The sequence below is a fragment of the Corapipo altera genome, unplaced genomic scaffold, assembly GCF_003945725.1.
Source record: "Corapipo altera isolate COAL_440 unplaced genomic scaffold, ASM394572v1 268, whole genome shotgun sequence".
Classification (NCBI taxonomy): Eukaryota; Metazoa; Chordata; class Aves; order Passeriformes; family Pipridae; genus Corapipo; species Corapipo altera.
This window is the reverse complement of record NW_020884901.1, coordinates 6,290,795-6,305,412: the sequence shown is the minus strand read 5'-3', so window position 1 is coordinate 6,305,412 and position 14,618 is coordinate 6,290,795. Positions and strand designations below refer to the sequence as shown.

At 45.6% G+C, this 14,618-nt stretch overlaps 1 protein-coding gene across 1 annotated transcript in view; it reads left to right on the top strand.

Annotated features, from left to right (window-relative positions):
* COL27A1 (collagen type XXVII alpha 1 chain) overlaps nt 1–14,618 on the top strand; it is a 144,576-nt gene that overhangs the window by 66,720 nt on the left and 63,238 nt on the right. Inside the window, exons 14-24 of the mRNA XM_027650151.1 lie at nt 770–814; nt 3,338–3,391; nt 3,800–3,844; nt 8,033–8,086; nt 8,798–8,851; nt 9,007–9,060; nt 10,070–10,123; nt 10,436–10,489; nt 12,385–12,429; nt 13,078–13,131; nt 14,541–14,585. Of these exons, the coding sequence (XP_027505952.1) occupies nt 770–814; nt 3,338–3,391; nt 3,800–3,844; nt 8,033–8,086; nt 8,798–8,851; nt 9,007–9,060; nt 10,070–10,123; nt 10,436–10,489; nt 12,385–12,429; nt 13,078–13,131; nt 14,541–14,585 (558 nt within the window). The remainder of the gene's footprint in view (nt 1–769; nt 815–3,337; nt 3,392–3,799; nt 3,845–8,032; nt 8,087–8,797; nt 8,852–9,006; nt 9,061–10,069; nt 10,124–10,435; nt 10,490–12,384; nt 12,430–13,077; nt 13,132–14,540; nt 14,586–14,618) is intronic.

Genomic DNA, 14,618 nt, shown 5'->3' with positions numbered 1-14,618 from the left:
GTGAAGCTGAGAAGCCAAACCAGCTCCACAAGCCCCAACAGCAGTCTGTCCCTCAGAATGACAAACTCCAAGGTGCTCTTGGAAAGCCTCTAAGAGGATCTGATGCTTTTCAAAATGTTCCAACTTGGGAATGGTTTGTGAGAGATGGCAGATGGGCACAGAGCCCAAGAGGAAATCTCTGCAGTCCGTCTCCTGCTCTCTGCAGGGGGATTAAAAGGGACTCATCTTTGAAGCAGGTGCTGGGATCCCTGCAGAGAGCTCCCTGCTCCAGGGACAGAAGGGATGAGCCAGCTCCCTCCAGACCAGCTGCTGTTTGAAGGCCGGGGCTTTTCCTGAAGATTAAAGAAATGGCTAGTTGATGGTCTGGGCAGAAGCCCAGGTGGATAAGGTGGAGGATGCTGCTGGTTCCCCACCTTCAACCAGCTCTTGGATCTCACCTGGGACAGGCTCCCACCTCTCCCCTGCCTGCACAGTCAAATGCTCCTTTCATCCAGCCTGCTCCTGGGAGGGAAGGCAGCCCTGGGAATAACCGGCCAACAACAAGCAGCCCTGTGTCTGCCAAGGATGTGCTCGCAAGAGCGCTCCTGGAGAAGGAAGTTCTGGATCACTTTGGCTGGGGAAGGGGCGGGGGGGGGGGGGGGGAGGAAGGTATGGAGGGAGGAGGGACGGTCTTTTCCCTTCCTTCAAGCTCTTGAAACACTGAACTGCCTTTCAACCTCTCCTTCTCTATAAAGTGTCCATGACCGAGTGGGTTTGTGTTTCCTTTTAGGGAGAATTGGGAGCCCCAGGTCCTCCTGGAGTCCTTGGACTCATTGTAAGTACAAAAACAAATGGAGATCTGGCTTCTCGGGCTTTAACCCTTTCAACCTGCATAACTACACACAGATTTTCCTCTTCCTGTGACAGGGCAGGGAGCAGGATGACTGTTTGTATGGGGGAGGCATGACATCTGGGGAGAGAGGGGGTTTCCTGGTGGAATGGGAGGTGAAGGAGGGCAAACCCTTTCCAAGCAAAAGGAAACAGATTAAAGGTTTGCTGTTAGTTCCTTTTTATGTGATAACTTGCCCTTTTGATAACATTTGCCAGGGTATTTCTTCGAAGATGCAACATTCATTCCACACCAGGATCTGTTGCCTCTTAAAAAGCAAACTTTGACCTCAGGGACACACAGTTCTTGTTCACTGGAGAAACTGTGGGCAGGAACAGTCTGTCCTCTGGGAGTGCAGGAATTTTATGTGCACCCTCACCATCCCATCACTAATCCAGGTAATTATGTACACAGCCAAATTCCACCCTTCATTACACTCTTCTTTAACAGGAGACAAATGGCTGTAAGGTTGGGTGGCAACTCCTCCTCTGGCAGCTGTGCTGGGGGTTAGTGAATGCCCAGCTGAACATATTAGGGTTTATTTTTAGGTCTCAGTACTTGTTTCAGGTTGTTCCCTTCCATGCACAAAAAGGGGTTGGCTCTGTTAGTACTACAGCATTCTTTCAAGATGATTCCTCCTCAGCTATGATAATCCATGGAAACTCAACTTGCAATGAATGGTTAAAAACCTTTCCTCTTCTGCCTTTCCGTATCTTAAATTATGGGAGTGTGGATGTCAGCTGAGATCAAGGCCTTGATTGCACTAGACAGTGCACAAACACAGAGCACCAAACCCAGAAATCTTATATTCCTAGAAGGAAAAGCAGGAAATATGGTGGAACACCCATCTCAGAGATTTAGGATTGGGGCAGAGGTGGATTAAGACTTCAGAAAGTTTTCCATGGAGCCAGGAATTAGGTCTGTGTTTCCTCTCATTAGAGGAGATGAAAGAAGCTGCTTTAGCCATAGAAGCAGAAAGGATGTGCTCCTGGCAAAGAGCTGGAAGAGGAAGATTGCTGTTTAAAATAATACCGTTGAAGGTATGGTCCAAATTGGATCATATTTCTCCCTGCTTTTGGAAAGATTTCTTTTTACCTGGTTGCCATTATCTCACAGTTATTTATTTGTTAGAAAGTGAAAAGTTAGACATGGTAATTGTGATTATGATCCTTCCAGAGATGATGGAGTCAGAGGCTGCCTGTCCTCCCCTCCATGACCTCCACCACCCTCCTGGGGAGAAGGGGGCACATCCATCCTGCCTTCTCCTCCCTGTGGGACAGCTCCAGCCTCCTTCCCTGGGATCTGCACATGGGACTCACACTGCAGGGCATGGAGAAGGTGACAGATGGGTGTTAGGTGCAAGCTGGGCCCCATTCAGTCCCTTCCTCCTTCCCACCTACAGCCACCCCAGGAATGAGCCAGGCTCCCGGTTGCCTCACGCACCGCACAGGGGTTTGGTGACTGAAGAGTAGAATTAGGTGTAACTAAAGCTTCTTGCTCTTCTAATTAACCATGTGGGCAAAGCCTTAAGCAAACTCGTTCCTACAAGCAACCTTTATGCCGGGAGGTATGAAAAGGGCTCTGTTGGGGTGGCTGCAGCCCGGCACTCCCCACGTGGCCACGGGCCCGGGGCTGCAGCCGGAGAAACGCTCCTTCAGGGAGCTCCCCTGTTTATTTACACACTGAGGCCAGACTGGTGCACCCTGTCACTGACTCTCTTCACAGGCAGAAAGCAGCCAGAGCCCGTTTAAATGCCGGCACTGAAGGGTTTCTGTTGTACAGCACACGTGGGGACAAGGGCAGCTGTGAGCCCTGTTGTCCTCCTGTGCTGCAGTGAGTCCCAACACACGATGCCACGCTGACTTCCCACTGCAGCACCTCCGTGTTTCATACCTCCTGTTTCTCCCCTCTCCTCCCTGTATGACTTTTATATATCAGAGCTCAGTAGTCACCCAAATTTCCTGACTGTTGCCTTTTTTTGCTGTGTGGGTCTGTGTCCTTTTTAACACACCCTCAGACTCTTTCTGGAGAACTCAGGAATGTTGTGGTAGTTTCTTTCTGAGAACAGCAATAACTTCACCAAGAATAAATACATTTTAGGATTGTCTTAAACCAGCTCAATATTTTAATTTTTCAAATAGTGAAAGAGGGAAATTTAACCATACAAAAGTTAAGAAGAACATTAAAAAAAAAAATTATTAGATCCTACCACAGTTGCAAACTTCAAGGTGGTTCCTTAGTTAATTTTCTGTTATTTTGCCATTAATTTACCAGCCTGAATTCCTGATCTACTTTCTAAGAGGCTGTATACACATTATAAGTCTCTTGACTCTTGCCAGGATGATTCTGCTGGGGTCAGTGGTGCAATTCTTCAGCAATACTGAGACCAGGTAGCAGAGGAATATCCCACGTGCAGTGATTTGTTCATTTTGCACCTAATGACTTTGGTCATTCTCTTTCTCCTACTAGGGTGACATGGGCCCTGTCGGACCGATCGGCTATCCAGGACCAAAAGGATTAAAGGTGAGAGAGTAGCTGAGCTGTGTGAACTCTCACAGCAGGGCTGAAGGTTTCTCTGTTCCTCCCTTGGGCCATGGTGACTGTCCTGAGAGACAGGACAGGCAGCAGTGATGAGTCTCTTCTGTCCCAGGCACACAACTGTCAAACACAACATCCCACTGGTGGTCTCCAGTAGGTGTAAGTTAGTGGAGAATTCCAGAACCATTTTTCCTGTGTGCCTCCAGCCCACAAAGGTGTTTAAAGAATGTGTGATGGAGCACACCTTGGAAGCAGTTTGGCATTTGGCCTTCAGACTGTGCCAGGCCAATGCTGTGCATCTGAGGCACCAACCCCATGGGGGACATCAATGTCACAGACCTGAGCAACCCTCCACTGTGGCTCAGCCTCACTCTGAACTTTGTTTTGTTTCAGGGGCTGATGGGAAACCCTGGAGAACATGGACTGAAAGGTGATAAGGTGATCTGAATACTCCCTTATTGCACTGTGTTTTAATTTTGCATGTGAAATCCCCTTTCTAGTTTCTCTCTCTTATTCAGCACCACGGTACTGGTTCCACTCTGGCTGTCTCTGCCCCCATCCTCCCACCCTGCCTCCGTTCCTGACACTCCAGTCTTAATTTTAATTCCTTTGATGATGTCTGCCCCATCCCCTGTTCCATGGAGTTCTAGTAGAGATCAGTTATGCTCAGATCCTCTTTGGAGCTCCCAGCTCCCACTGATGATGACAGTAACTGCATGATTATCTGGTGTTTGACTGTTTTTATGCTTTTATATTGGTTACATGATGTGATAGGGAGGAGGGTCAACATCTAACACTGACCATAAATAAATCTATATAAATGCATTTAGGGGAAACATGTGATGTGACAAAGCAGCACTGGATCAAACAAACCAGGTGGATCGCCTGGAAAAACTGTTCTGTGTTAGATACCTCTGCTCCTGTTCAGGGACACTCACCTCAGTTTGGCCTCCTGCTGAGAGGAAAGTGCCTTGCCCCAAACTGATATAAATCACTTGAGAAAAAGCAAAATGTAGAGAAGCCTTGATTGCAGTGATTTAGTGGTGCTGGCACAAAAGCACTCAGCTTGAGCTGGATCATCATGAAGCTGTGTGTGTAAATGCCTCACTGTCACGAGAACCATCCTCCTGCAGATATTGGACCATAGGATTTATTTAGTCTGAAAGAGTGGGAGGTGCAATCATTTATTGCTGGCTCTGATTGTTCAGGAGGGCAGTGGAAAATGACCATTAAATGTATTATCCTCCTCCCGTTGGAGGTTTTATTCTCTCGTTAGATGTTTGCTTTTAGAGGATGATTTAGCAGCCCAAAACTGCACAGGGGGGAATAGTGTCAAGCCAGTTGATTCAACTCTCCTTATATTATAGCAGCTCTTTGCCAGGGCTCCTGTGTCTGCAGTTTCCATTTCTCCCCTGCACTGCCTTTCCTCTTCTGTAGAGAGGAAGAAAGGGCAAGAGAAAGGTTTTTTCTTTAGGATAAACTTAAGACACTGTAGCTGGTTTCTTGTCTCAACACCAGTTCCTAGAGCCCATGGACTCTTCTGTCTGCTCCTTGGAATAAATAGTTTACTATATTAAGAATCACCAAGACTTAAATCATTGTTTAGCAAAATTAGCCTTCCTGGACATTAATCTCCATCACTTTACACAAACTGCTCTGTTTATGTCCAGTATTTCCCCAGCCACTGCTGTTGCAGTAAACCAGATGGTTTGCAGCTCTTCCTGGAGTCATCTAGAATTTAATGATGTATTTTACGGCTTCGGTCTCCCCACAGAATGGGTCATCCTTCTGTTTCCATTTCTGTGTTTTCATGGAGGCAAGGAGAGGGGACAGAGAGGGTTGTACTGCTCTTACAGGAAGAAGTGAAATTACTGCATAACCCCGAAATAAAGAGTGGCCTTGAGAAGACCACGTGGGGTGATAAGTGCAGGGGAAAGGTGGAGGAAGCAGAGGAAATCCCAGCTACTTGTTCACATGAAGGATTTTTATGAATCAGGACATCTGTAACTTGTGAAGGACATGGCTCAGGCAAATACCTCTGGAGTTGTGCAGTGTGCTGAACACAAAGGGAGAAGAGATGCCCAGCTGAGGGCAAAATGAGGGGGTTTTTTTGCACAGTGACCTCCTATGCATCCCACAGACAGGAAATACATCCCACAGACAGCAAACACATCCCACAGACAGCGAACACCCCTCGTAGCCGTGGGTTGGTCCCTTCCCTCATATCCCTTTTCTGTTCGTGTTGGGTTACGAAGGGCCTCGGGGTTTCTGCTGCTGCATTTCTTTTTATAGGTGAAACATGAAACACAGGCAACATCCCATGGGCAGAGCCTGTTTGTAATTTCAGATTCTACATTCCTTTTCCTCCCCCATAAGCAAAGTCCTTGCAGACCCATTTCGTCATCTCGGCATCCCGGTTTTTAATAATAAACATGCCTGACCTCTTTACTCCGTATTTTTCCCTCACTTTAAGGACACAGACCCCGAGTCAAAGCAGGTGAAAAGCAATGCCCTGGTTCTCAGTTCTGGTTTCAGATATTACCAGCCAGAGATGGATCATTCATGCCATAACATTTTGCTGTGCTATCTCAATAACATGTGAACATCTTGTGGTCAAGTCCAGCTCAAGATAAAAGATGTGTTTTGTCTTCCCTGCTTCCTTCTTACCCTCTCCAATGCCCATTTCTCAGAGTTGTTTGAAAACTGGTTTTCCTGTCAGGCTGCCACTATCCCATTTTTCCTGAAGGTCAGAGATAAAGATTTGTTCCTGCCTTTTGCTGTGCTCAGGAAACTCTTTTCTTACAGTAGTCATTTTTTAATGTCCAAGTATTTCTTCCAAAACGGTATTTCAATGGCCATTTACTGACTGGGTAGAAAACTACTTAATGAAAAAAAGTAATCTTTCTTTTTTTACCCTCAGAATAGATGATAAAGACAAACCTCAGAGCCAGTCTCTCACTTTCCAGAAAAACTGTTTTCATGCTGTCTTCTGTCGGGAGCCAGAATTAAGTAGATTTCAGTGGCTTAAGCTTTGGACTAAATAAAAAAAGTAGAAAATTCAGAGAAGATGAGAGAAGTCTGGAAATGAGCTGGGTCATACAGTAGTTTTTTTGCCATCTTTATTGTATCTAATACATGGGGTTCAACTGAAGCTGTGTAAAGAGCTGATTGTTTCCATTTTGCATTGCCAAAAAAAAATAACTAGATGGAAAATAGTTTAGATGAAACAGAATGTTGGTTATTCGAGTCAAATTAAAATATTTTAGGTTAAAAACAAATGAGTTAAATCAATTTAACTTTTTTTTTTTTAAGAATAACATTTGAATTTCGCTATATAAAAGATTTGTTTTGAAGATGGTTCAGTGAAATGTTCCGGGAACATTTACCAAAACATTCAAGCAAATCTAGCATGACTCCATGAAGTGTTTCCATCATTGAATCTGCATAGTTCTTAATTATTCTTCTTCCGAAAAAGTTGCCTTTGAAAAGTCTTTCCCAAATCCAGCTTTAACCATCCACAATTTCATTATCCCCTGCATGTTACTATAGTAGTTACAATTATTTCAGCTCTCTGGTAGTGGGTGGTTTTTCTGGAGTGAAGGAGACTTCCTCTGTCATCTCTCTGTAGACTTTGGCTCTGTTGCAGGACTCCATATGTCTTCCATGTGGACCATGTTTAAATGTATAGCTCTGTGAAACCAAGTTCAGAGGCGTGTGCTGTGCATGGGACAGAGTTCCTCTAACAGCTATTTTTGTTGGGTCTTGTCATTGTACCGAGTTATTATAGTCATTCCTCCTTTGACTTCCCAAGTAGAATTTTCCTTTCTCTGCCCCATCGTTGACTCATCCTTTGTTTAAGTAAATCACTAAATAAATGAGTTTGGAAGGGGCATCAGGAGGTCATCTGGTCCAGCAAGCTGCTCACAGCAGGGCTAAGAGCCAATGCAAGGTAGTCCACTGCTCCTTGGAAAACCTTCAGGGATACTTGTTTTCTACCCAGGGAGTCAGAATTTGTTGTGATGGTCCAAAGAGGGGAAAGACAGCTTGGTTAGGAAATACTGTCAGGGATGGGCTCCCCATCCCAATGAACACCAGCCTACCCCTCCCAGGGAATCTCAGCCCAGATATTGGCAGTGAGATGGTACTAAAGCGTTACTAGAAGTTACTTTTGTTTTCTTATGGAAGAGGATTGATGGTTGATGCCAGCACTAGGATATGCTCACAGAAACTCCGAGGATTGTTTTCTTTTCTATAGAGCCCTGTGAGAGAAAAGGTCCATTCATTGCAAACTAAAGTCTTCTGTTCAGCTGAATTTAACACTTCACCACCTTCACTGCCGCTGTCAGACAGAGGAATGTAGTCTCTCCTCTTTCAGCTTCTACAGATACACAATGCTCGGGAAATCATAGTTTTCTGTCTCCTGCAGTTTCTTTTATCACTTTAGAATCAGGTTGGGAAATGCACGCTTTGTTCAGGGTTGTTGTTGCCCTCAGCATGATCTGCAGCTTGCCAGCAGTTCAGTTCTGAGTGGAGCTGGTGCTGAGACTTTCACTGTACAAGAGCATCGACCTGGGCATTTTGGCTGTTGCTGTTGCCTATTTTAACTCTCTGGTGATGTGTACCCAGGGTGATCAGGGGAGAGCAGGTGTTCCGGGAGATATCGGCTTCCAAGGAGACAAGGTAATTGTTTTTCTTTCCCCCACCATTCTTTTCCCCTTACATAGCAGTATGTGTGGCCACCAGCTTTCTCAGCTCCTCTTAATCCACGAGGAGCTGGAATTAGCTGCATCCTGCTGTCAGGTTCCCCTGCTCGGATAGTTCCCATTTGGGGTATGCTGTGCCTTTCTTAAAATTCATGTCAGTGTACGGATTTTATTGTTACAGCAAAAGCAGTTCTGCTGGGGGGTTTCTGTACAAAGGACCATGTCTTCTCGCAGAAATTGGAAGTGATGGGGCTGATGGGGATGGGTGTGAATGTGTGTGGTCCAGCGGCTGCAGGCTGGGAGTTTTTGTCTGCTCGGTGCAGCAACCTAAACCCTGACCCAGGGAAGCACTTAATGCCCTGGGTAACTTCTGAGCAAATGACTTCTCCCCTGTGACTATGATATGATACTGACTGTGGCTGACAAATGTACAAAACACTGCACTGGAGGCTGCGTGGCTCTGAGCCACAGCCAACTGCAGCAGTTTGTGTGTTCTTTGGGGCTAAATTCAGCCCCATCTTCAGCAGAAACCTCTCATTGACATTAGTGCAGCTGTACCAGCTCCATGCAGGACTGAGTTCAGCCCTAAAGAGACGCTCCTCTCTCTTCAGCAGAGGAGCTGGAGCCCGGGGAATTGGTATTTTTTTTGGTGCTTCATTGTGTTCTGAAAAAAATGTGTCTCTCTCAGGGCAGCCAGGGTTTGCCTGGGGTCCCTGGGGCACGAGGGAAAGCAGGCCCCCTGGTAAGTAACCAAGCATCTTCTGCTTCCTGCTCTCCCTTTCTGAAGGTTCCATGCCCAGCTGCAAAGACAGCTTGGCAGGGGTGTGCTGTTCTAAACAGGAAAGCAAATAGCCAGGAGCCAGCTCACTTTTCTCCGTGTTTTTCTGATTTCTGCAGGGAAAAGTCGGTGACAAAGGTCCAGTCGGGTTTCCAGGACCACCTGGCCCTGAGGTATGTCCCACCACCTCCTTTTTATATCCCTCCTTTCTTTGGTAACTTGGGCCACACCCAGTCTTCAGCAAACCCAGACATGTCTCCCATTGCATCTCTTTCCACTTACCCCTCTCTTTCCAGCCTAGGGCTTCACTTCTCTACTAGGGTATGATGGTACATGAGTGGTGATGAGGTAGGAAGGATCAAGACGGGTCCATGACCTATTCTACATCTCATGGTTTCCTGGTTTTTCCTTCCACTTTTTGTCATAGGTATCATGGAGGGATTTTTTCCATTTTTCCCCCACAAAATACCATTTGAAGTAGAAAAAAAATTATTGTCCTTATCAAAAAATACCTTAAACTCAGGATGAGCTTCCCCCAACACATTGTCATTTTTTTCCTTCCTAAGGAACCAGACAATGTCTATAAGATGCTGCTGGAGAGCCAATTCCAGCACAACTGGTGGTCTGCTTTCCCCTCATCAGTGTTCTGGTATTTTACAGGGTCTGGAAGGTCTGAGTGCTGCCACTTAGCAATCGTTCCCCTTTGTTGCCATTGGAAATAACCACAGATTCCTTTGTTTCCTCTGTGAAGGGCTGGTGGGTGGAAAGGAGCCATGTCCTGGTGGCAGCTAATGAGTGTGTCAACACCTTTCCTAATTCCTCGCCTGCCCCCCTTTGTCGCCAAGGCTGCAGCTCCTCCTCAGAGCACTGAGATTATGCCCTGACTCATAAAGATTAATTAAAACCCAAATTGCCATTTTTAGCTGTGTGATGACAGGGAGGCCCTCGCTGCAATAAATCTTGTAAGAAGATGGACCTAAAGGGAGCTGCTGGGAAAGGCAGCTCTTCCATCAAACCCGCAGCACTGCTCCATGTCCCATTCTCCCCCAAAGCCATGCCATGGCCCACACATGGACACTGCCAGCGTGGAACATGTCTTGTCCCTTAGCTTTGAATTAAAACTCTCACAGAGGGTGACACTTATTCCACCTGTGCATCCTGACTGTTCCTCATTTTCTTCAGGGCTTTCCAGGTGACATTGGCCCACCAGGAGAAAATGGTCCTGAAGGTCTGAAGGTGAGTGGAGCAGAGACTTCGGCTCTGTGTGGGGTTGGAAGCAGCCAGGGAAAACAAAGTGTAGTGGGAAGGGGGAAAGAGAGAAAACCCTGGAGGTTCCTAAAGATTGTCCTGGCCAGCATTTCAGCTTAGTCTGTTTGGTTTGAGGTCCCTCCAAGTGCAGTGTTTTCTTTTTTTCAAATCTTTTTTTTCTGTAACAAAATTGACATTGGAAAATGTCCCGTGGCTGTGAAAGAGACTTTCTCATTTTAATTGCCCTTCTGAGCTTATGTTTCTATTTTCTGAGTATCTTTTCCTTTGGCTCTTTCTCAGGGAAAGCCAGGAGCACGAGGTTTACCTGGGCCAAGAGGACTACCTGGACAAGAGGTGAGTGTCCTGAGCCCAAAGGCAAATTGGATTGAAAGAACAAGGTTGAATTTTGTAGATTAATGCATGCTGAAATGTGTCTGCAGCTTGAAATCCTCTGGTCCCTCTGAAACTGGAAGCAAGTGCTTGTATTGAGTGATGAGAGACACACAGAAGAGAAGCTTCCCCTAAGCTGTGTGATCCCCAGGTCCTGTCATCTTTGCTTCCAGTCACTGCTGGCATCTGCTGATCCTAAACCCTGCACTGCCCTTGCTTTTAAAGCCTGTCCCCCCACCCCCAGATGGGTATTAGTGCCCTTTTCCCTCCACATCCCCTTGCACAGGCATGCCCTGACCTGGCTTTTGCTTTCTGCTCCTTTTAAGTGCATTTTCTTTCAGCTATGAGACCTGCAGCCTCCACTTTTTCACACACAGCGACATCCCTCTGTAACAAGAGTGCAAAAATGGGAATTGCTGTTCTGCAGAGATTCATCAGAGCTTGCAGCTTTCACTCATCACTTCACGTCAGAACTTGAAGCTTCGTTCCACTTGCAGTCATTAAGAAGGGACAATTGACCTTGATTTAATTGTCCTGGAGCTGCAAATATATTTTAGCAGCAGCAGAGAAGGTCCAAGTGCTCTGTTTATCCTGTTGTAACTCCAGTGATTTCGGTGTAGTTTCCCCTCACTTAGGCCAGTGTAAGCTGTTTGTCAGGAGTCATGAGACGTTGTGTAAATAATACTGAGCACACGCATGGGCAGGAGCTCGTTTTAATAGCACTAATAATTCTTAACTTTTTCTGGGAACTCTTCTGCTTGTTCTCTAAATGGGATTAATGCAAATGAGCTCATTTATTTGCACTGAAATAGGGAAAAAAATTATTCTAGGCAATTTACAAAGGGAACCGAAGCCCTGCATTCCAGGTTCAGGCAGGCATGACCAAGCTGCCTTCAATTTACTCTAGTTAGTGAGTGTAAGAGTAAGACCAAAGACATGGACATGGAGTTCGACACGAGCTGTGCCGAAGGACTGTGAGTGTGCACCAGAGCACAGCACTGTGACCTTACAGCTGAGGTTATCCAGGTACTAGGTCAGGGCTCTGGATGACATCAGATTAGAAATGTGGCATGTTGTGGGTGGCTTGTTGGGGTTCCTGACTCCCAGTCCCATCCTCATCCCGCCAGTGCCCCTTTATTATGGCTGGCCACTGAAATGAGAGCAACCAGACCGTGGCTGCCAGGGGCACTTTTAATTTCTCTCTTGGCACTTAGTTTTAGACACTTGAGATAATTTTTTGTGAAGCTTAATTGAAGGTCTCTTAGAAACTGTAGGTCTGATCCTATCGCATTAGAAATTGGGGTAGAGCCAAAGGAGAGGACTGAGTCCAATTGCTGCGTGAGATTTTGTGATAGCTCCATCCTGCAGCATGTGGAGTCCCATTTGAAAGCAAAAGGGAAACCTTCATACAGTTGCCAAATGGTTCTGTGGGAAATTTTGCAACACCCTTTTTTTTTTTTTTAGGGAGGGGAAGGATGGGGGGAAGAAAGAAAAAGAGTGGAGAGCTCTACAGCATTCGCATCCCTGCCAAATCAAATGAAGCAGAGTCATGTCAGAATGGCCAGGGCACCCTACAGGCCAAATCCAGCCTGGTGTTTCCTTGGTCAAATTTTGGATGGCCTTCACTGGCAGGACTTGACTTTAAATCTTTTTTTTCTTGAGATAGGGAAGGGAGATGAGAAACCTCAGAGATGCTGAGCTGCCTGCTCTGAGCTACAGAAGGACTCAGTTGTTAAAGTGTGACAGCTGAGCACACAGCTTGTGTTTAGCTGCTGCTCATACTGCAGACATTTCATTTTTGCTGCCTGTTGAGTCCAAATTACTACTTTGTCTTTTATTTTAATTTCTTTCCACCTCAGGGAGATGAAGGACCCTTAGGACCACCAGGAGTCCCTGGCCCAGAGGTAGGTTTCAGTCATTTACTCAGTTATTACCAGCTCTGATAACCCTGCACTGGAATTGTAGTTAAATTAACATAAGGCTTCAAGCCTCCTGGTTTGGGAAGTAAACTGCCCTACTATGAAATATTGTCATGTCAAGGGCTCTGTCCAAGTGCTTGATCCAGGATGGCTGGAAATCCAGGAAATATCTTGCACAGTGTTGAGTTTATAACTTGCTTGAAGTCTCAGACCTTGAAAAACTCTCTAAATAGTTCATCCTCAAGATGAAGCACATGGACAGGAAACCATCTCTGATGTTCCTCCCTTGATTTATAGTATTTTTCAATAGGTAGAAGGAAAAGCTGAACAGTCAGAGAGAGTCTTTTTGACCTCTGTTACATATCACACAAACACAGTTAGAAGAAGCAAAAAGAATATTATTATATCTGTGAGCTTGCCAGCTCAGGATTTTGTAATGGGTCTGTACATAACTGTCATCACAGGAGAGTAAAATATCCTGAAAATTGGTAATAGGTGAATCAGAAAATAAATGTTTAATCTTTATTTTTTTATCTTGCAATCATATGAGCTACACCATATAAGTTCACAGACACTGCTGTGACCAAGGCTGCTGCAAGCTTTTGATGTTCATGGCTTTTCTATGTATTTCAGGGTCGATCTGGCAGGAAGGGATTTCCTGGAACACCTGGTCCCAGTGGTTCAAAGGTAAGGAAAGAGTTCATTTATGATCAGGAAAAACAGTGGGTGGAAAGGAGGAAAGGAAGAGGGAAATATCTTTTCTGACTGTAACCATTCTTCGAGGGTTCATTCTAGAGAGTACAAGGGAACTGAGGGTTTCTCTTTTTCTCAGAATTCTGGGGTCTCAGTTTCTGCTTGTTCCTTCAGCAAAAAGAATGATGGAGCATTTTTTAAGCCATGTCCTTTATTATAAACAAGTGTGTTCTTCCTTTGATATTAACCAACTCTCCCCTCCATCATCTCCTCTCATTTTCCATTGCTCCTCCACGTTTTTGTTCTAAAACAATGCACATCATTCCTATCTTTGCTGCCTAATTAGCAGCAGGAGCCATCCCAGGGCAGTGCGCTCCACAAACCCACACTCAAAAGGAAAGAGAAAACCCAACAAAAACAACCTCTTCAAACAGTAAATAGCAAAAATGTGGTCTGGCAGCACATCTGGAGTATCTGCCTACTGAGAAAATACAGCTGCTGTTCCGGAGACAGTACTGGTCCGTGGTGAGCCTGGCCTCTGGATGGCCCATCCAGGGGCACTCCAACCACCTCTGCATGCTGCCACAGCTGCCCTTATCCCTGGTGGGTTGGAAATTCACCTCCTCCTGCTTTTTTCACGTTATTCTCGTGCTCTGAACTCCTTCATCCTGCAGTGGGATTTAACTCACGTGAGTTCTTGCTCTGTTTTCATTTGGATGCTCCATGTGACAGTAGTTGTCCCTGTTTGCGATTTTCCAAGAACAGAATCAGGGTTCAGCATTGCCTGGGAAAATATAAGTTTTTTATTACTGTGACTCTTTCACTAGCAAGTGAATTTCCTTGGATGCCTTCTCCTCTGTTGTTCAGGAACATCACCTGCCTATGGGATCTGCACTCTTGCTTTCCTTAGATCCTCAAATCTTCTGGTTAATCAGAGGCCATTCCTACTCTTTTCCTTCTGCTGGTGTGTTTCTGTCTTCATCTGTGTTTTACTCAGTCATTCAGATTGAAATATTATGGGTCAGAGACACCCCAACTTCAGGAACATCCCTGATGGGAACTCATGCCTTATTAAACATTGGGATAAAGCAACCAGGACTAGACTATGCCACAGAACAGTAGCCAGCTTATGTTTCAATGTGGTTCTCTGAAGGTTATTTTACTACAGCAGGACCAGCTGCTTTGGAGGCATTTCCCTCCAGAACAACAAGTGTTTGTGTCAGCTGTGTTTCTTGCTTTGAATTATCTTTCAAGTCACAGTTGTTTTTGCAAGATGTTTCTCACAGATTGTCCACAATTCAAACACAGCAGCCCAAATCATGAGTGCACAAAGAATCATGTTATACGGAGGGTGTGACTGGCAGCACCAAGTAACCCATGTGCCCTGTCTCCTTGTCCTGCAGGGTGAGCCAGGAAACCGTGGCCGACCGGGGAAAGTTGGTGAGCAGGTAAACTCCTTATTTTCTTTGTCTGTTTGGCAA